General features: G+C 43.0%; 1 protein-coding gene across 1 annotated transcript in view; it reads right to left on the bottom strand.

Moving 5' to 3' along the window:
* nfasca (neurofascin homolog (chicken) a) overlaps positions 1–22694 on the bottom strand; it is a 60058-nt gene that overhangs the window by 20663 nt on the left and 16701 nt on the right. The window contains exons 6-24 of the mRNA XM_069678249.1: positions 21316–21486; positions 16118–16229; positions 15369–15553; positions 14932–15063; positions 14170–14313; positions 13823–13934; positions 13549–13715; positions 11453–11600; positions 10787–10911; positions 9185–9229; positions 8532–8633; positions 7581–7778; positions 7331–7401; positions 6132–6354; positions 5899–6014; positions 5569–5779; positions 4655–4777; positions 4062–4235; positions 2001–2027 (exon numbers count right to left, since the gene is read on the bottom strand). Of these exons, the coding sequence (XP_069534350.1) occupies positions 2001–2027; positions 4062–4235; positions 4655–4777; positions 5569–5779; positions 5899–6014; positions 6132–6354; positions 7331–7401; positions 7581–7778; positions 8532–8633; positions 9185–9229; positions 10787–10911; positions 11453–11600; positions 13549–13715; positions 13823–13934; positions 14170–14313; positions 14932–15063; positions 15369–15553; positions 16118–16229; positions 21316–21486 (2586 nt within the window). The remainder of the gene's footprint in view (positions 1–2000; positions 2028–4061; positions 4236–4654; positions 4778–5568; positions 5780–5898; positions 6015–6131; positions 6355–7330; positions 7402–7580; positions 7779–8531; positions 8634–9184; positions 9230–10786; positions 10912–11452; positions 11601–13548; positions 13716–13822; positions 13935–14169; positions 14314–14931; positions 15064–15368; positions 15554–16117; positions 16230–21315; positions 21487–22694) is intronic.

Genomic DNA, 22694 nt, shown 5'->3' with positions numbered 1-22694 from the left:
TGTGGATTTGCAGCCCTCCCCAGGCTGGGAGCAGCACACTTACAGTTCAGTCTTACAGTACCTTGAAGTTAAGGTCATCTCCAGCCAGTGAAAGGTCCCACGGCTGATGCCCCCATGCAACCCAAACATTTCCCTCGTACAGCAGCCCCAACCCCGCCCAGCATGCTTGTATCAGCAGGCTCGATGCCAAGCATGCCCTCAAACCACCGTGCCAGGGAAACAGAAAGTAGGACGGATGGTAGAAACATCAGTATGAGCCGTTACAGCCCAGTGAGACAGGCCAGATCAGCCAAAAGCTTCAAGTCACCTTACCTGCGCTACCCAGAGCTGTATGCACAACTGACCGGGTGAACAGAAGCAATGGACGAAGACGACAGAGTGACATGAAGGCTCAGAAGCAAGACGATTAAGCCAGTGAGTGAGAGCGCAAGCCAACCGCCAATTTTGATCCCAATCACACTGTTATAGTCGCATCATTCATCAAAATGTTTCCCCTGTCTTTACATTCTGATGCATGGACGTGTATCTCCTCCAGCACCACACACACACACACACACACACACACACACACACACACACACACACACACACACACGCACACAGCTGCAGCAGCCTCATGACACTGTATCCAGTGAGAATGATTAAAGAAACATAAGTTGCTTAGTTGCTTGTGGCAGACAAGTAGACGCAGTGATGCTGTGAGCTGGCATGGAAAAAAGTGCACCATCAGGGATTGGCTCAGAGTTTAGAGGTCAAAGGTCAACATGAATGCAAACTGTCCGAAGAAGGATTCTACAGAAGGGTGTGAGTGCTGAGCATGAATTGAGTTAGAATGTGTGTGAAGTTTTCATATAACTGTGCTCTATATGGCAATTACATCATGTGTGAGTCATTACGGGAACCTCTGTGTTGAAAGCCGATGAGCGTGTCGATCGGGCTTCTTCAATCCCTGACAGCACAAAGCTGCAGACAAACAACAGCTTCATACATGGAGGGAAGATGGAGGGATAAAGAGAGGCGGACAGGCAGGTGAAAGGATGAGAGAAAAAGAAAAACACTGCGGAGACAGCAGTTCAGTCCAACAGCAAACACACAGACTGTTCTGTTTTTACTTGGAGCTTCAGACATGTTGCCTGTTTTGTATCAGTGGAGATGTAATGGACTGTTTTTTAATAAACTAAAATTGACTTTTTTTTCCCCTTTTCATTTTTTCAATACATTATCCAAATATTTGGCATTTCTGTTCGTCAATACTTTGGCAAAATAGTTTTTGATTCATTAGTTTTAGTTTTATGTGACTGATCCTCTTTAAAACAGTCGTTTGTAAATGAACAGGTAACTGTTTACCAACACTGTTGATGTAAAGACATCTTTTTGAACACAAAAGTGAATTCTTAACGAGAAAATTGTGTGAAAATGTGAACACTACCAGGTCATGGAATAGCTTCCTGTGGTGTACCACTCAGAGAGCTTATATATGGTGTGTAAATTGATGGTAGGTTCAAACTGTTTTAGAACTGGTTCAATAGACTGCCTCAGCCATCAGTGGTGACTTAGCTGTAATGGCTGCGTTCGATTCCTTTGGGCAAATACGCCTGATCAAAGTAACTCCAATAAAAGTGCTGATTGTTATTTCAAGAGTCTGACAGCATTACATAGAGGATCCCCGCAGAGATAGACCTTTATTGTAAATGTGATTTGTTTTTTCTTACCATAAACTAACTTTGATCTCATCAAGGTCACCAGACTCCATTGAAAAAAACCTAAATTTTAGCTTGCAGAACACAGGAGTTGCTGGTCGACCCCTGCCTCAGCCCCTTAGTTTGTGTCTGTTATTGTTTCATTGTGGAATCTTAAATGGTACTTTTGTATTAAAGACGATATTTGTGTATTAAAAATAATGGTGGACTGCATTGCTGCTTGGATGGACGGATAAAATGACAGATATGGAGGTAGTGGTGGGTAGAGGCGACAGGCAGACAATCTGTGCTTCCCATTACCTAGCCCTGTAGTGTCAGTAAAGTTTTCTGCCGACAAAAAAGAGAAGGGGAGACAGGAGAGAGGGGAGAGGTTTAAGAAGGACAACAGGAAGAGCAGCGGCTGACAGGTCGGATAACAGATATTCTCACTTACCATTAATGGTATCCAAACGTGAAATCTGTCCAAGTTTTGGGATATCTGCCTCCGTCAAAATCATCATATTTCAAAGCCCCAGTAACATTTGTACCCAGTGATGTCTGTGAATTACTCTACAGGAAGCTGCAAGGTCACTAAACCCAAAAGAGATGTCGCTGGTTTATTTTTCAATTCAATTACTGTTGTGTGAGCAAAACAAAACAAATCCATTTACCCTCATTGTATCGGGGTTAAAACTGAAGTCACAGATGTCTCAAAAACCTGGACATAAAAACACAACATGGCCACAAACCACTGAAAGTTTACATTTTGGAGAAACAACCCTTTAAACAAATTCAAGTGCATGAACATGTTAGTATACCCCTAAAGTGGTCCATCGGAGAAAGACCAGATCTATTAGCATCTGATACCCGAACAAAGAGGCCTGCTTCAGCTGAAGGACTTTCTTATACTATGTCTCTCTACCCTCAACACACAGGTTCAAGCAATTCAAAGACTCTCTTACTGTAGGCACACTTTCAAACCGACCTGGCTCCCATGCACAGAAGGGGAGCTGGAAATTGTGTAATTTAATGAGGACACAATGCAGCAGAGTGAAAGTCCAGTTTCCTGTCACCTACTTAGAGTTCTAGACAAGGATGCGTCATTCGCAGCCTGCGTAAACCGCATAAGCCGAACAGAGATTTTCCTCTTTGCTTCACCAGCTGTTCCTGCCTTTATCCTTGCATCACATGCTAGCACCGCTCCTGAAGCCTAGCAGTAGGTAGCTAGCTGGCGAACTAGCTAACATAACTGAAGTCATGTAACTTAACCTATGACTTTAAAGATAATTTGTAGTTTCAAGGCCCCTTTCGTTTCTTCAGTTGAAAAACCATAAACTTTACACTTAAAGTGAATTCCTCGGCCGCTTAAGAGTCCGCCATCTCATTTGAATTGGCGCGCAATGAATCTTGGGATATGTTGGGCCGCGAAGGATGCACCCAATGAATCCTTCGTGACCCGGGAAAAGGAGGACACATTTGTCCGCCGCATCTGAAGGAGCCTACGAAATGGGACAGCCTTCGCCGCAACGCTGTGACGCAATCAGCCTTGAAATACGTCCTTCGAGGGATGCAGCCCCTGAATTGTGACACAGCTAAGGATGTTTCAGTGACAAAAGCCTGTGTCAGAAATGAAGAACTTTAACACATGGGGCGACGCCTGCGAGCTAGTTCAGGCAGACAACTCGAGCTGCACTGATTTAATAATTGATAAACGTCACTTCCACATCACCTGACAAACACTTCCTCCCAATTGGCTGTCTATTTAAGCTGCAAGATTTCCTGTCTCTCCCTCTGCTCTGTCATTGCCATCGCTGCCCTGCACCAGTCCTGCACTCTTACTTTCAGCCCCACCACCACCCCAGCATCCGCCTGCAGGCTCCAAATAGGGGGTTAAGATATTATCTCATCACTCCTCAATCTCTGCATGTAAAATAAATCAGCGAGGAGTGATGAGGTCGGAGCCGAGACGCCAAGCTGTGTTCTGCTGCTGCAATTAACTTTTCAAACTATAACAACATGAGTTGTCTGACTGAACTAAAACTTGTGTATTATCTATTTAAGGCCAGACTCGAGTCTCTGCCAGTCAAAAACAGTCGAGGAATGTTTTTATGTACACAGCTATCATAATCCAATCCTTCAGTCTTTTTGCCTTTCAGTGTTCCAGAATCTTTCTTCTGTACTTTAAACTGGAAACTGGAAGCAGTATTGACGTGTTTTTAATAGTGTTTGTACAACGATAGAGTGCTTTGACACAGAGGACCAACATGAAGCTTTGGATCATTGTTATTTTTTCATTGCTAAAACAAATGTAAGAAAAATGGTGGGTAGCAATTCATATTTTGATTTCATTTTTGTCTCTCTAACAAAGATTGAAGCACTCACCTTCATTGGCGAAGTGTGGCGACTCCTCTGCAAAGACCTCCCCTGCTCCCACCTGCGTGAGCGCCGACAGGTAGAACTTGTAGCGGGTGGATCTGTCCGGCAGGCGAAGCGTGAAGTCTGACACGTTAGGAAGGAACGTCTCCAACTGGGGACGACCCACCCTGGAGCCATTGACTACACACACATTCACAGAAGAATGACACACATGAGGGCGGATTGGTTAGCTTGGTGTCAATCATTGATGAGCAGCTATTAACTTGTACCAATGGTACACCAATGTACAGGGGGGGAAATAAATAAACAAACTGGATGTAATAAAATAACTCTTTGACATGGGGTCACAGGGACCTTGACTACCCAAAGTGTCACACTCTTAGGTTATAAATCTTCACTTCATATTTTTCCCCATTAGACATAATTAGTCTCTTAATTCTTGAGTAAATGCCAAAAAACGTTAACTGAGAGTGACCTTTATGTGACCTTTTTTGGCATAAAAACCACAGCAAGAAACAAAAAGCTCCATGTCAGTAGGTTTAAAACTTTGCACTGTAAATGTGTGATTACGTGGGGTTTGACAAATCATGGCATCTCACCTGTTTGGTACCTGAGCTGGTATCCAATCAGAATGCCGTTTGGCTCCAGAGGTTTGTCCCATTGGAGGTGGATGGTGTCGAAACTTCTGCGGTTTATCCGGAAGAACTTGGGAGCGTCCGGCACTACAAACACAGGCACGAAGTCACACAAAGAAATTAAGCAGAGAGAAGAAACAGGAGAGAGTTCAGGGTTCTGAGAAGAAGAAACATATTATGCACCGGCTGCTCTCACCAAGCTTGGGCATTACAATGCAGTACCACAAATGGCCACTAGATGCTCTCTAGCTTCATGCAAACATCCCTTCCAATAGTGCCTTAATATCTCTATCTTAAGTGTGCAGTCAAATCATGTTCCCTACAAGATGTGATACTCTTAAATATTATAGCTGACAGTAAATGAAGATACAGCACTACTCATCCTTTAAAGAACTACCTTTCACAACCATTCTTTCGTGACTAGATTGTTATTTTAGCTTATGGAAGAGACCCCCCTCATGCATAACGGGTGCAGAGACAGCATGCACTTAGGTAAGCAGGTAAGCTATCCAACTATTTCTGCAACGGCCAGAGATACCAAAGTTTTTCTCTCTTTTTTTTTTTTACAGCATCTAATTTATTAATTTCTGTCAGGATGTGAAGACAATTTAAAAACATTTGTTTAAAAACATGTCCAAAAATTGTTTTCCTGTGGCAAAGATAGCAGCAAGCAGTACACTAGCACACAGGATTCAAAACACTGGAAGCCTTCCTGTGCTCCCCTCCCTTCTCTTTGATGCAGTGATGCTGCATTATAATGTGTTTTTGTCATAATCCCTCATGACCCAGAAGCATTACAATCTATATTTGGCTCAGAACACAAGAGCTGAATGTCTCTCCAGGATGTCATATTTCAGCTTTGAACGCTGCGTCCTCACCTCCCTCCTTGGTGGTGAACTCCACCGTGTTGCTGGGCGGACCCTCAAAACGGCTGTTGGCCGCAACCATGAACATCTTGTACTGAGAGTAGGGCACCAGGTCGCTGAGGATGCCGGACGGCTCGGCCGCAGTGCTGTAGAAACCTTTGGTCTTCTTCTCCTTACTGACCACCAGACCAGGGACCCGACTGGACTCACGCCAGTAGTACAGCTGGGAGACACAGAAGGGGAAATGAGGTGTTAATGGGTAAGAAGTGCAGGTGAAGGATCGTCAAATATTTTTAGACCATCTCTTTAGTCTGAGCTCATTAAAAAAACATCCAGCCTCACTCTGTACTCCTTGAACTCCCCCAGGATGGAGTTCAGGTCCACAGACTTCCAGTGGATGTTCGCCTTGGTGCTGTCGACCTTTGAAACGCGCAGGTCTGTGGGAGCATCAGTGGGCTCTGAACACACAGAAAGGGGACACAGTGTGTAAATAATTGGTTCAGTTTGTGCTGGGAAAACAAGAAATTACTCCAGAGTAGCTATTTGCATTAAACTGATGTCCAGTATCAACTCACTGTCCTCTCCAGAGTATCCGACGACCATATTGGACTCGGGTCCTGATCCGAACTCATTCCTGCTCTGGATTTTGATCTCATAAGGCACGTAGGTTTTTGTGTTCTGGACGACATATTTGGACTCCACCGTGGTCACGTTAGTCCACCCCTCCCCCTGATCCTTCCGCCTCCACCACACGCTGTAGTGCAGGTTTGGACCGTTTCTCTCCAGATCAAGCAGAGGCTTGAAAAATATAAGAAAACCAAAACAAGTTCACTGTCAGAGTCGTGTGTTGGGCCACGTTTATAGTGATCAGATAATGAAAACTTTGTGTTTGAGCAATATCATCAGCACATATTTCATGCTACTCTAATAGATAGATTTTTTTCCACATATCCATGATCACAATACAGTATTGGTAATAAATTACAATGGATAACAGTACATCTATATGCATCTATCCAGATATTGGGGACTCAAGTTTCAGACTTGGACTCAAGTCGCACACAAATGTGACTTTAGACTTGACTCAGACTTGAGATTTGGGACTTTTGCACAATCTTTTTATTTTGTATTTTTGGCGCATAAACATTATGAGCTGAATGTCATTCTCTACCATCTGCGTGTAACCTTCTGCATCTGGTGCGCACACTCCACAGATGACACCATAGCAAGCACATCACCTGCAGCTGCTACAGCGCCATTAGCCATCTTTTGGCTTTAATAACTTCACGCAAAGCCGAAACAAAAGAATCGGCGAATGCAACGTCTGCAGTATGAAAATAGGCACCTTAAAACGCACCCAGATAGGTCCATCAAGTTAGAAAACACATTTAGCTCCTGCATCAGCTAGCTAACGTTGCCTTGCTATTATCGTCAGCTTTGTGGTATGTTAACTTTTAGATGGAGTTTGCTGAAATATATATTTTTGAAAAGATGCGAGTGTTTGCTTGCCAGTGCTGGACTGGCTTTGTTATGAGTATAAAATTCTTCCAGGTTCCGCTGCCGTCTGCTGGATAATCATTAGCGTCGGCTAAAGGCAAGTTTAGGTTACAGGCTTATTGTTGACCATGTAATGTTAATGTTACTGGCTCATAAGGTTACCATAACACTGCGTTTGAGGGGCTAGAGGGTTTTAGTGTTAGGGTCATTAGTTGGGTCATTCATTATTATTAATTTAAACCGTACGAGACCTGACTTGGACTTGCACATATCTTACCTCCCAAGTGATCTCCATGTTGTCCTTCTTGGAGCCCCACCCTCGGAGGCCTCTGGGAATGGCATCTGGGGCTTTTTTAACACAAGAAAACGTAACCACATGAAAAACATCAACAACAAACTCAAGATTCAGAAAGACTGCTACTGTTTTATTCCAACATTAAAGATCAGAGGTTTTCTCTGAAGTGTTTGTCTTTATCTTGTCTTTGATCACATACGATTTCAGAGAGTGTGTGCGTGTTTCTCCTTACCCGCTCCGCTGGTCTTGTACCGAGGCGAGGGGCGGCTGGGCTCGCTCTGGCCCACAGAGTTGATGGCAATGACCCTGAACTGGTAATTGACGAAGGGGGAGAGCTGCAGGATGACTGAGTTGAGGTCTCCGGGGTAAGAGGACAAGTTCTGCCACCTGCCCGGGTCCCAGCGGTCCTCCTCAAACTGGACCAGGAACTCTGTAGTGACAGACAGCTGACTTCAGAACAGACGGAGCATTTACTGTTTCTCCAGGTCAGCTGTGCCTGCAGCTGTGGCTTCATATATTCAGGTATAGTGTAAGTTCATCCCCTCATCTCATCCTCTTAATGACGCTAAGGAATTAATTTAACAAGCCTTTCTATAAATAAAGATTTTAATTATATTTTTATGAGAAATAGACCCCCAAATTGTATTTCTCTGATGGATTATACCTGCTGTGTTCCTACTGAAGAAATTCAGCTTCTCTACATTATCATTTCTGTCCTGAGTGAACACTTTATCCTTTTACCTCTCTATAGCCCTACATGCTGTGACACCAGACTAATTCAATGGCATCGAATAAATAAATGTCAGATCTTGCCCAAGGACACATAGACATGATGACTGCAGGAGGCAGGAGGTCAAACCACTGACTTTCAGATTAGAGGACAACCTGCTCTGCTGCTACAGCTCTTGTCCGCAGCTGCCTCCCAGTTGTCAGGTTGTTTTTGTCGTTCCTTTTTTATAAATATTATAATACTATTCCTGTTGTGACTGAAGTTGACCACACTAATTGCTCTATTGTGTGCAGAACAGACATATGACGGCCCTTTAAATTGGAACGTGCACAGAGCCGGAAGAGGAAAACCCTGTTTAACAAGCCCGTAAATAACCAAGGCCCAGATGGGTGTTTTAGGTTTTGTCCAGCGAGCTAATGCAAGAAAAGCCTGGCTGTGTGAGTGTGTACTGACGGCTGATTGGGCTCCTGTGGTCGTTTCCGGGGATCCAGGTGAGGCGAACGCTGCGTGCTGCTGGATCTGATAGATCCAGATCCATGGGAGGGTCAGGGCGGTCTGCAGAGGAACAGGAAGTTACATCACCGTACTGTACTGTACAGGAAAAAACAGACAGGAACAGGCATGCTGCAAGACACCTGACATCAACTGTACAGGGTCATTTGTTCTCATTATCAGTCTCTCACACTTCTAGATTATAACAACAAAAGTCATCTTTAAGTCTCCCTCCGTGATGTTTTGAGTTTCAAAATCAAAATTATCACTTAATTAAAGAGAAATAAGAAAATCTGCTCCTCTGAAAATATCATAAATAACTTTAAAGGAGTGGGATTATTGTACTAAACTGGATTACAGACTCATTCTGAACAATCCAGACAAACCACTTCAGACTCTATATGAGATTAAACGACCCCACAGGATGGATTTTACTGCATGCATATAAAATCCATTCTGTATTAAAAACTGCATCTTCCCTTAAACAAACATGGAGACAAACATGTTTGTAAATATAATTACACAACAGAAACAGAAGTGGAAGTAGAAGATGACAAAATAAAACCAAGAAAAGAAAAGAAAAGAGACAGATTTCCACCCGAGCCGTGTGTTACCTGGAGGCAAGGCACTAGAGACTGAGGGGTTGAGGGAGGCTTCCTCTGTGGGGCGGGGTCAAGGACCAGGAAGTGGGTATAAAGGTTAGAGTTTACATGTTAGTCTACCAACCAATCAACAGCAAGGGAGCACAATGGTTAACATTTAATTTAGTACACTTTGTATTAATTTGAGTCAGTTTCACTAAACTCGAGTTTGAAACAATCATGTGATCATCATGATTACATCTGAGACTTTTGCATTGACGACACTGATGTGAGCTACTCCGCGCTCTCCAACGAGTGAACTCTGTAAACCCCAGAGGTCTATTAACCTCTAGAAGAACAGCTTCACATGTGCATGACTCAGCAATTAAAATAAAAATATAATTAGAGTTATAATCTTGAAGAACTCAGTTTCGTTCTCTTTGGCGGCACCTATGGCGATAAATTGTAATTGCGGGAGCACACCAGATATCCAGACAGTGCTGCATGTGTGACGTCCACGGTCGGCTCCGGTTGTAACTCTTGATTTTCCTGGCTGACGGTCGCTTTCCTTTTCAGACTGTTTGCTTCATCTGAGCGTCGAGTTTGTTTCTTCTTCTTTGGATTTTCACTTCTTGTTGAAGTTGTATCTGTAGTCATCCATCTTTTCTTTGTTTGTTCAGCCGTAGTAGATTACTGTTTACTCGCAACACTTGCAGAGAGCGGAAAAGCAGCCGCTTAGCTCCGCCTACCCTCTCTGGCAGACCAACCACTGCTGGCTGATGGAAAACGCGTCACTAACAGACACCCAGTCAGTAATAATACTATATACTGCAAATGCAAAGGCTTTCATCAGTGGGCCATAGGCTCAGTCACTATTGTGTTACCTCATTCAGCGATAGATAGAGACTTAACAGACGTTTATTTAAATGAAAATCTTTGAGATTATGACTTTAAAAGCAAAAGTGGGGCCAAATTAAACAGAACAGGTCGAAGCACAATCATTTAAAGGAGGGTTATAATATCAGAAGACATCTCTGTCTCTGTGTTCGTCGAGTGACGGGAGATTGTCCACAAATCTGTCAGATGACACAGATATAGAGATGCAAACAATTTAAATTTGATCACTACGCACTCACGTACAGGACAGATTTAGTAGAGAAGACGCACCTCATGTCTGGGGTCTTATTTCTGTCACTCCCTGTCATTAATGCAAAAGCCTCAGATGTCGCAGTCATGATCACACAGGATGCTCAAACTGAGTCTACAGCATTGCGTCACTACAGCACCTTCTCTACAGCACTATATCATCTAAACACACTGCATGCAGAATCAGTAGGAGAACATTAAAGCTAAGCTATGTGAGAATTTCAGAAAGCAATAAAGTAAAACATGAATTTCCACGTGAAGGCACAGAGCTGAAAAACAGCACAGAGTCAAGATAAACTGATGACAACACTTTTATCTTTTTTTTCACAATATTGGAAAGGTGACTACATTTAACCTGCAGCTGTAGTTTCTTTAAAGGAGAACATGTCTCATATATAATACAAGCTGATGCTAAGATAGATCTTTAAGAGGACATGTGAGGGTCCAGAGAAGAGGCTTGTTCCGGCTCTGTTCTGTGTGTAAGTGTACCTAACACAGTGAGGCGGGCTGAGTATGAGTCCTCGTCTATATCTGATTTTACAGTGCAGGTGTACAGTCCCTCATCGCCCTCGTTCACATTAGGGATGGTCAGCGTCTCGTCGTCTTTCTTCAACCTGGGGGACAAACGGAAGGAATAGATGAGCTGTTAGACGTCATAGTTCAAGATTTACTTTGTCTTTTTTGGAGCTGCTGAAATAAATCTTCTAATATCAGGTGAGCAGTGATGGAGAAGCTGATTTACAGCTACTTCACACAACAGCAGTCTAGTTCAGTTGACTAAAGCTACTTTAAAACAGCAGTTAATTGTAAACAACAAAATCAAACTGACAATGTGCATGTGATACGTTTTTTGATCGTGTCATATGAAACACACATTCCAGCGAAAGTGCCACTTACGTGAGTCCAAGACAAAAGTACCCACATGTTCACAGTTCAAACATAATGCAAAAATTAAATAGCAAAATATCCTACTTATTATGGAAAGAAATGTCTACAACACTGTGTGAGACTAAAAGAAAACTAAGAAAGTTAAAAATCCAAACAAAATCTTATGAACAGAAAGTCAAACTAGCAGCAGTTCAGGTGTGTGTTTGGATGGTAGTTGGTGTTTTGACTTCAGCAGAGGTGTCAGAGGGTCAGTGTAGGTGCCGTTACCTCCATCCCAGTGAGAGAGGCTTGTCGTCCTTCATCCAGGTCACGGTGACGGACAGGCTGGGGTCGGACATCACCTTACAGTCAAAGCGAGCCGTGGTGCCCCGGATGGCTGTCTGGTGCTTCGGGGCCGGAACGATACGAGTCGCTTCTGAGTTGGTGTGAAAATGCACGCATCCAGGAAAAAATCAGTGAAAGGTGAAAGTGTGTGTGACGAGCTGGATGTGACACACTCGCTCACACCAGTACACTCTGTTATGACTGTAAGGCCACTTAAACGAGCTACTAAGTTTACCACCACAGCTCCTGAATTCTGTTTCCTGTTGAAGCAGGTAACAAAATCTACCCGGGGGTGAGATTACTTAAAAAAAATGTCTCCATACACATTGTGGAAGTAAATTGAGTGATATCAGTGTTAAGATTATAATCAGAGTTTAATCTAGGCAGCAGATTTTTCCAAAATATTTATTTAGACATCAACTTATTTTGTAGGAGAACAGAGAAATAACACATGATAAAGTTATCTCACCGCCTTTGCAGATTTGTACACCTGTTTCATGACAGTCCTGAATGCTAGGATGGATATTTTTACAGTGTAAACATTGTGGCTAGATTGCAAATATAAGCGTTAGTGGACAGAATATGAGGCGATTTAATTTAAGGCACAACAGATGTGAATGTTATCCACAAGCGCAGACTGTTTGGCACGAGGAGAGAAAATCCATTAACCCTGTTAAAACACTGCAGGTACTGTTATGATGTCACCATATGTTCTGCAATGCTACATTGTTACAGGATGATGTCAGATCAACATCTCATATTCACTTGTTCACCTTTTCACTCTCAGCTGCTGTTATAATGTTGTACTGCTGTTCCGGGTTCAAGTCCCATAAATGTCGGAAATCTGACAACCTGGTTTCATTTTACCAGCAACTGAAGAGACAGTGGATGATGGGAACATCAACAGTGTTTCAATTTAAATCAATATATTTGATAACTCATTAAGGTGGGCTATTATGTGCATTAGTATTCTTCTCACACTGGTGCTCTGTGCAGGCCCTCGTACAGCCTCTGCCTGAAACATTATTTCTGTTTTAACCCGATAAAGCACTTTGAATTGAGGTGCTTTATAAATAAACTCGCCTTTCTTAATTTTGTGTCGATCTAGAAAACAGAACAGGCTGGTCACTGTGATATTACAGCGCAGGACATGCCATGCTGCCATTTGCCCACGCTAATGAGGTAAGTTAAGTTTCTATGTTTGTTGTGTGCCTTTGCAGCTCTGGGGATACGAGTTATGATCATCTGACGTTACAATGGTGCAGCGTTGTTATCTCAAGGTCACGAGAAAACAACCGTAACTGACTCATTATCACGGGTAAACGGAGTAAATAAAGGTTATGGATGCATGTCCGCTTAGGGCCTCCGTATACAACTCCATTTTATAGTGTTACAAGATAAAATTGAAAAGGTCTAAATTACTAGCTAACTGTTATGTTAGTTTGGATTTGGTTGAATACATATTTAAGCTTTTGTCAATTAGCTGCTAGTTTCTAATGGCTTATTTTTAAGTGGCAACCTCCGGTGTTGAAAAATGAAGCCAATGCGCAAGTGCAAAAAACTGCAGTTCCTCGAGTGTCCACTTGAGGCTCCAGAAACCAAGAAATAACATTACTCCAGATAAACATGTTGACAGCCTGATATTAAAAATGGTTTTGTTATTCATAGCAAAGTTTATTATTCAAGAGAACTGTACGGGGGGTGAATTTTTTTATAATACACCCATTAATAATTCTTCAAAATCATTCTTCAGAAACCAATGGGTGACGTCACTGAGACTACATCCATTATTTATACAGTCTATGGTTATTTTATATATGTTCAGTATATTTATAGGATTTGCATTCCAGGGTGTAGCAGTACAACACCATAACAACATTTTAGCTTCCTAACCCGAGCATGACATCAGAACAACATGGCCGCTAGATAAGTATGGTAAAGTCGATACTTTAGTTTTCAGGTTCATTGTTAGTTTGGATGCTGAGTCATGACAGGACCCCTCATGTGATTGTGAGTGCAGCAGTGATGTAATGTCTGACCTTTGACCTCCAGGCGGACCTGGTTATTGGCTGTGCCCAGGATGCTGCTGGCCACACAGGTGTAGGTTCCTTCGTCCTCTGCTCGGGCCCGTTTGATCTCCAGGGTGCCGTTGATGTAAACACGATACTGACCTCCATCCAGCCCGCTGCCCTGTCCGTTCTTAAACCTGCACACACAGAAAACATAAGGACGTGGTTAAAAAACCTAAAATATGCATTACAGTGTGATGGCAAACCAGTATCTTAGGGAACAAAAAGGATATCAGATGCTCACCAGCGTAGGTCCGGCAGAGGGGAGCCAAAGAAGGGACAGTCCAGGAAGGTGCGGTTGTTCTCGATGACCCGAATCAGTTGGTTTTTTGGGCCCAGCATCCTCGGAGGCATGTCTACACAGAGAGGGAGACAGTGGAATATACCTGAACCACTTCATGTCACACACTTACTTACATTTGTTTTTACAGTTTTCCTGACATGACGAGTAAAAATGTGAGCAGTCAAAAAGGCCTGTTGGATTTGAATAAACTGCAATCATTAACGAATAAAAACATAAAACAGGAAGTGATTAAAGATAAATAGCAGGTTATTAACAACCAGCTGGTGGAGTCTAAACTGCTGACTCACCGAGGACGCTGACCAATGCGTTGGCCAGCAGATAGCCGTGCTGGTTGGAAGCGTTGCACTGGTAGACCGCACTGCTTCCCATCTGCACCGAGCGAAAGATGATTGTGTCGCCCTCCACCTGTGTGCTCGGGTTGGTAGGAAAGCCTGGGGTCAGGGGGAGGGAGGGAGAACATTATCAAGACTTTGTTCAAACTGGATTTGATTGGTGACATTTAAAGATGGTGTTCAATAATCTCTACTTTTGTCCAGTGTGTTTTGGTGCAGAACCCGATCCTGATCAACCCCTTCAGTCTGGACAATCAGCTCACTTTGGAATTTTTAAGTTCGGTTTTAAGAAGACTTTCTGTCACTGCAGATTTTCTAGTTTTGCAGATGATACCCAACTTATCTCTCATTAAAATGCCAGAGCCTTCAATCTTTACAGCCCACATGGCTGCTCCTAGAAGTTTAGATATGGGATGTCCCGGAACAAAAGACTGAACTGTTGGTAGTCCCCCTTTGGCCCTCCTGAATCCACCAGTTGTCTATGTAGAAAGCTCGACCTACTTTCTTCAATGCAAAAAAAACCTTGCGATGATTTTTGATGCTACATTAAAAAAACATGGTGTCTGCAGTATGTGCAGAACACTGCCGCAAGATTTTAAACTTATAACTGTGGGCACCATCTCTGTACACTCCCTCCAACGACTTCCTAACAACCTTTTTTGGTCAAACAATCAATAAAAAATTATAGAAAAGCAAGAAAGTATTAGCTGTACATACTGTCTATAGGCTGGCCGTTGATCAGCCACTGGATGTTGGGTTTGGGGTTGCCGTTTGCCCGACACACCAGGCGTCCATTCTCATCCGGTGCCAGCACCAGGTTTGTGGGTTTGTCCAGCCAATAAGGAGCCGCTGTGGATCACAGGGAGTCTGGTTACACACACTAAAACAAGCTTATTTTAGTGTTTATATAACAAAGCGTATGTAGCCTCTTGGTTTACAAAAGTGCCTGATGCGTTCTGAAGGTCAGCAGGCGGTGACTCCGCTGGTTGCAAAAATAAGGCTGATTGTACGAGTACCAGAAAATCAGCCCACTTCTGAGTTGGTTTATTAACTCATTAAACATTTCATAAGTCTTCTTCTACACAGCATGATGATAGTCCACCACAAATAGGTGACATCAAGGTGGCCACGTCCACACACCGTAACCTCCTCACCTTTGACCTGAACAAAGATGGAGTGGCGTGCGCTGCCTAATTGATTGTAGGCCATGCAGACGTACTCCCCAGCGTCCTCCTCAGACACGTTGATTATCTTCAGGGTCTTGTTGAACTTCTCAAACTTCACTTTCTGTGCTGGCAGGTCCCCGCCCTTCTTAAACCACTTAACAGTGGGTGTTGGTCTGCAGAGAGAGGAGCGTCGAGAGAGGGCAAAAGCTTAGAATACTTGTTTGTGACATAGTTTACTTTCCATATTGAATGACGGATGGAAATCAAGACATTTTATTTGTGGTGGAAAGGTAGCAGCAATACAGCTGAAAACAGTGGCCCCTTTTACACTGCCAGTTCAAGGCAGGATTATTCCGCCTCTGTTACGTTTCGTTTTCTATGTAAAACACACAGAGGTGGAATGGAGTTGTTCGGCCTCTGAGCCGGCACTGGAGGTAGTAACAGAGGCTGAATGACGAAAACAACATAAAAACACACCCTGGGGCAACTTTACGCCGGTGTTCAACGTAAAATGGCAAAGGCTGCACGATGGCAGAGCTCCGTTGGCGGAATTGCAATGTGAAAAGGGCTACAGAGAAAGAAGTGAATCACAGCGCTCACAAATTCTGTCAGTAAAAGGATGAATATGTTTTAATGCTTCTTTTAAACTCTCCTCCTGTGTGTGTGTGTGTGTGTGTGTGTGTGTTCGTGTGTGTTTGTGTGTGTGTGTGTGTGTGTGTGTGTGTGAGTGAGCTCACAGTCCAGCAGCGATGCACTCCAGCAGCAGTTGCTCGTCTCGTAGCACCATTTTGGAGCTCTCCGTCCCCAAAGGTGAAAGGAAGGTCGGCGTGGACTCGGCTACTTTGCGGCCTGTAGATGAGCAACAAGAAGAAGTTAAAACACGCAGACACACACTCACACACACACTCATACACACAAACACCTTCAGATTGACATCCAGGAGCACTACCGTTTATTTCTGTACCATCACTCACTCCCTACGTGGAGCTAAAGCTCGTCTCTGTAGGCCCGGCCACGTAAATCTAACACTATTATTCTGATCATTTCCTCGTGGCTGTGTTCCACCTCTGCCAGGCTTTGGCTCTCTCTGCAGTCTGCTGTGAGGCCAAAGCAGCCTGTAAACGGGTTTAACAGCCTCTGGCTTCTCTCAAAGAAAGACATTAAGAGATGCAGAAACAACAACAGGGTCATTGATGTTGCTTTATGATTGCCAAGAGAGCAGAGACGGCAAAGATCGCCACTAAAAGCTTAAATAAAGCGGAGTTAAAAGTCATCCCATTGTTCTGCTGTGGTGAGATTATGATATTTCAGGTCATAGGGTTGATGGCATTAGCCTTCAACCTCCTGGGAAACCTTCCTTAGGCCTTGGCTAAAGCAATAAGCTGCAGCAGACTTCTTATTGCTGCCTTGCCAAAACTGGAACCTTTTGAGCGATGCCTTTTGTGTTTGTTGGCTTTAAGGCTGGAAGACCTTTTATAAACCACAGATACGGTTCTGTCTTCTGGTGATTTTATACAATAACTGAGGGATAGTTAAGCATCGATATCACTTTGGTCGGTTGGAACAAAGTTAATAGAAAGTGCGAATAAAACAATAAAACACTGGAGTGTAATTTAATCAGTTTGTTTAGCTGAGCGGTCTGGGACGTGTGCAGACTGCTGAGTGCTGACTTTGTTTGCATACGACAATGTAAGAGGCATTTCAATCAGGCGTGCTGTGAGGCTACTCTCCCTGTTTTATGTACAGTAAAGAGTGAGGCTCCTTTTCTGACTTAAACGCACAAGAAATATTGTGTGTTTTTATACAAATTAAAACTACATTTCAGCCTAAAATATAAAGGAACAGATTTGTTTCAACTGAGATAACAGTTCACCTGCTTTCACATCAGCTGTTTTTATATCTTATAAAAGCTGGTAGTTCGACTAGTCTGCTGAACATCAGGCCCCACGTAACGGTTCACAAAACATTTTAAGACATTATAACCTGTTAACACTGAAAGTATCTACAAATGCAACGTTCAGTGTAACAAAGCATAACTTGTATAATAATTTTCAAAAACAACTTGTTGTTGTTGTGGAATTAGAGCCTGTATTTAAGCATTAAACGGCAACCTGAAATGTTACTTTTTTTAATGGAGATAACTGTACACAAGGTCAACCCAGAAAGTCTGCACTCCCTTAAATCACTGCACTTTGACTGCATGTGCTCGGTTTTGCAAGACGTAGCCTTACGCGCTTCAGCTACCTCTGTGACCGTCTTTAATTGACCGTCCCGGAGGCCGCCACCTCCCCTGTACAACCAAGCTACAATGTTCACCTATTATTTTTGCCCATATCATAATCTTTTCCTTAACCAATTTATTTTAGCCATTTTATTGAGTAGTGTAGTGTTGCAACCATTTTGTTGGTTGCAACACTACAGGAAGCAAAACTCTCGGTCTATCTTGGTATATCGATGATCACAAACTAATAAAAATCATCTGTTAGAAGTTACAATTAGATACGAGGCCTTCTGCATGTTTCATTCCCGGGTTAAGGCTTACAAAACATTTTAAGGCATCAGTCTTGCCGACTGGATGTGAGTGAATGAGGACGTGCATCAGGAACACAACAAATCTGTGTCTATCGATGTCTGACTCATGTTTATTTCCCATCTGATTTCTTTTAGGGAATGTCACCACATTATGCTTCACTTGCCTTTATTTGGTGGGGGGTGACACTTTGCTCAGTGGTCCCAAGCTGACCTTCTAAGTGACATTTAACTAGTTGACTAGTCAATCATTGTTTGCAACTTAACCACTGACTGAACCAGTTTAAAAAAACGTGATAAATCTAGTATACCCCAACATATACCCTGACATACATGGTGTAAACACCGTGTGAGCAGAGGCAGATCTGAGTGGGATTAAAGCGTCTGTTAGCCGTTAGCTTCTCCAGTGACAGGAGTGGGTGAGGAGGAGCTGTTATAGTTAGTGACACTGAAGAAGAACGACACGATGTTGAAACACTAAGAAGAAGAAGAAGGCGTTAAGGGTTAGCTGCAACATGTGCCACAGTACTGCTTTACGAAATCTGAGCGCCTTGGAAACAACTCAAATAACCTGCTGATGATGCTGACAGGGCTTCCCAGGATGCACTGCAGCTTTGGACCCTTTCCTGTACACAAACAGTAGCACCCTTTATAAGTAGTGATGCTGATACTAGCATGATTTGGACTCCCCCACCTCCACACACAGACATGTGTTTGAGAGCAGGAGCCTTATTTCCATACATATATGATTATTAATGACCTCACCGTGAATGCAGACTGAATATTCATCATGTGACCTAATCCTCCCACCAGGCTTCATTCTGCTTTGTCACAAGGATCACAAGGAGGATCTTCTTCCTTGGGGACATATCCCATCTACCCCGGGGCTTCACTCCCCCCCCCCCCCAGCTCAGCAAATGGCACATATGCTGCCACTTTGGCTGCTCTGTTCCCTCCAGCTATGGGCTCTTTCATTGGTGTATGGCATAATAAATACACAGACGCAGTTGTCTATGTGCAATATATTTGAATTGAGGGTAATTTGTGTTAATTACAGTCTGTTTATTCATTACGTGTGATCATTTAACACTGATTGAAAGGTGGAATAAACAGATTGTAGACTAAATGAGATGAATATTTGGGCCTTGTGAGTGTGTGTGAGTGTTAGGGTTAAAAAGCACAGGGCTTTGTCTGTTATTAGAAGTAACATCTGGGTCACTTGGTCTTTGGAAATGATGTCATTTGATTTGACTCTTTTGTAATGAAAAGCTGGCTGACACTATGCTGATTGATAATGGATGCTTCTGAAACCTTCAGCATTAAAGTGTTTCTGCTGTTGTCAGTTATATTAGCAGTTTAAATGGAGAGTTGGCATCTGGCAGATTATTAAGTTGGAACAATTTCCTAATGACTTTATTGTCTCAATTGCTTGTTTCAAGTCTTCATCAGAGTTAAAGATGGGTACGCTTTAAGGGTGCCTACTCTACAAGTGACAAGTCGCTGCCAGGACAACCTGTAAAATGTTTTCTTAGTGTTCAGTTGTTGTAAAAGATGCTCTGAGGGCCTGTGTCCACTAACAGCTTTGTTTTTGCTGGCAGCGCCTACTTCCCATAGAAAACCAGTTCAGCATTTTCAGTGCTCCGCGTCCTCAGCACAAAAACACCCTCAGCGTCAGTTGAAAATAGATCAACTTTTGTAACACCACTGCGCTCGTCAATGTCACTTCTCCCTCACCGATTAATCAAAATCAAGAAGGGTCGGGACTTCTCATATCAACTTAGTCAACAACAATGGTGGAGGAGAAGCTAATCCTTTCGTTTTTTCAAAGATACAATTTCAAAGTCTAAAGCTGCCGCTAACACCATGACATGATTTCTTTACATTTTCTTTGTAAAATGTCCTTAAATAAAAGCAAATATTTAGCCAACAGAGCAATTAAAAACAGACTTAATGGTCACCCAGGGAAGCTGAAGTGCCCTGATACAACTTTTGTATCCTAGCAACAGTAGGTGCCGGTGAGAAGTGCTCTGAACTTGAAGTTGGGGCAAAAAAACGCTGTTAGTGGACACAGACCCTGAAGAGTCACTGGTTCATTTTTTCTGTACATTATGTTCACAGCCTGATTTTGGCTAGCCAAAATAGCATCCCAATTTTTATCAAAGATACAGCGCACACCTTGCTAACACACCATGCTAAACAAGCTACAATAGCATTAGCTATTAACTTAGGGTTTGCCAACCCGTGGTCTCCTCTCCAGCTCCACCTTCTCTTTCAAATATGGTCACTACGTGGTCGCTTCCAGCTCCAAAAAAAAAAAGATGCTGCCAGCCAAAATACAAAACTCAAGGCTTCATAAAAACAATGTGTGACGTCACATCAACTTCTTATATACAGTCTAAACTTGCAAGGTCAGATTTGACCTCAAAAGCTTTGACAGTTGGAACAATGTCAAACTATGGGCAATGTTTCTGTCTATCTCCTTATATCCCAACAGAGCAATTCTTGATCCAGCTGGTTGTGACAGATGGCTGACAACCAGTGAGTCTGGTCTTGCTCGAGGTTTCTGCCTGTTAAAATGTTGTTTTTACTTGCCACTGTCGCTAAGTGCTTGCTCATTGGTGGATGAATCTTGGGTCCCTGAGAATATTACAAACAGAAACATCTCGACCTGCACTCTCTGAAAGCGCCATGAGATTGTTGTGTGTAATCTTCTGTAGATCCTACTTCATATGATGTTTTATCTGACGTATATCTCTTTTGAAATGAAATAATCAATGACAAACACGACAAACTACACTCGAACCGCCACAGGGAAGCAAACAGTGAATCCTACAGTCTAAGAGAGCGGTTAGGAGGTTAATGTGTGTCTAAGGTCAGTCTGAGGTCAGTGCACGACTCGAGCATCACTGAGCTAGCAAGGTTAGTTTGCTTGCCATGCTAGTGTGCGACAAGACTGAGGTGAACAGGAAGTGGAGCTGTCCAGACAGGAAGTGACTCACCACCATACGGGGCAGTGTCATTGTAAGATGTGTCATTATACGGCTCCGCTGAAAACAATCACACACAGCGGCTCATCAGTCCACACACACACACAAACACACACACACACAACTCGACCACACGCAGTCGAGTCGAACAAAGCTGAAAGAAAAGACTCCACATTATTTCAGAATAAAACATTTGGAAGGAAATATCATGAAGGGTTATGATTTCATGGTTCTCCTGTCATGTCCGGACATCACCTCCAGAGGGGGAAATGTTACGTTCATTTTGCACTGCATTGGTGTCACAACACAGACATGGAGAGACAACAGGAGCACAGAGGTCACTCATTGTTACAGTTGTGATAAAAAACAAACATAATAAATGTTTGAGGAAATAACGTGTGTGTGTTTTGTCGACTCACTGGTCTGGACTTTGAGTGTGAAGGGGTTCTTCTGCTGGATGGTGTGTGTGAAGAGGAAGCGAGCGTTGCAGCTGTAGTCAGTGTGAGCATCTTTGGCCAAAACGTTGGAGAAGTAGAGGTCCCCGTTCAGACCCATGGACACTCTCTTATCCTGAGGGATGGGAATCATAGCTGGAGGACAAAGAGAGGGAAAACAGAGAGGGAGTCAAACCACGTGAACACATTTTGGTTGTAAAGTAGCAAAAAGAAACATGAGAGTTAGTTTAGATGGTGATTATAGCTTACTGCTTCTACAGTCGGTATCTGTTTTCTGGCAACTTTTTACTTTTACCTCCAACATTTCAACACAAAGAGGCTTGTTACTTTAGTTCTGATGCATTTAATGACAATTATCAGTTATTTGGAGGAAATGTGGCGGAAATACCGGGGTTGGCCAAATCAGGGCAGGGGGAATAATGATGATATCATTTGTATTATATTAATTCTATACAATGAAAGGGTTTGTGTTGATTATAGACACTCAATAGCGCATTTTGGACACCCCGCCCTGCCTCACAAAGGTTTGATCCACTCTCAGCCAACAGTCAGCAGAGCAATGGGAGCCCTAGGTCCCGCCCCCCTTGGTTACTGTTGCTATGCCTGTCAAGCTTTCGCATCGGCATGTAAACATCACGGCACTTTCAACTGTAACAGTGAGAGATGTTCCGAGGGAAATAATAGAAAATTTGTGAAAAAATAGCTCCTCAAATATCAGAGAGAAGTCGACAGAAAGGACGACAAAACGCATTTGAAACCTACATGCAGAATATAATCAGCGGAGTGTTGAGAATGGAGAGGACTTAAAAATCAAGGAAAAAGCTCACCGGTCCCAATCTTGGTAACAATTCATCATTTGTGGCCTCGAAACTTTGAGGATATCTGCTGTCGGACTTGCAGATTCCATATGCGCACCGTTTCAGCATTTCGCCTTCCTCTGAAAGCTTGACAAGCCTCCCGCGCCCAGTTACTGTTGCTAACGTAGGATTGGACAGTGGCCGTTCAAGGGAGGGGCTTCGCGATGAGTCTCTAGTTGCCGGCTGGCTTCAGTAAGTGTTTCAAATTTCTTTACTTCTCCCACTCAACATTAGGGTTAACCACTGTGCCCCCGTTTCCAAACATCAAGACCGGTTTACACATTAATCAACAGAAAATAAATGTTTACATGTAAAAGAAGCTTAAACTGTTTAACAAGAAACAACTCTAAATAATCTTAGGAGTTTTTGCAAATTTGAAAGGAATTTTTGAAAAGATATGAAGTTCAAGAGAACAGACGGAGGCTCTCCAAACTGCAACAGATGTATGAGCAACAGGCTAAAAGTTGTCCTTGTGTCAAGTATCAA

This window comes from Semicossyphus pulcher, unplaced genomic scaffold (assembly GCF_022749685.1).
Source record: "Semicossyphus pulcher isolate SPU_LCO1_2020_fin unplaced genomic scaffold, fSemPul1.0.p SCAF_3, whole genome shotgun sequence".
Lineage (NCBI taxonomy): Eukaryota > Metazoa > Chordata > Actinopteri > Labriformes > Labridae > Semicossyphus > Semicossyphus pulcher.
Note: the sequence above shows the minus strand (reverse complement) of the source record. Positions and strands in the feature narration are given on the sequence as shown.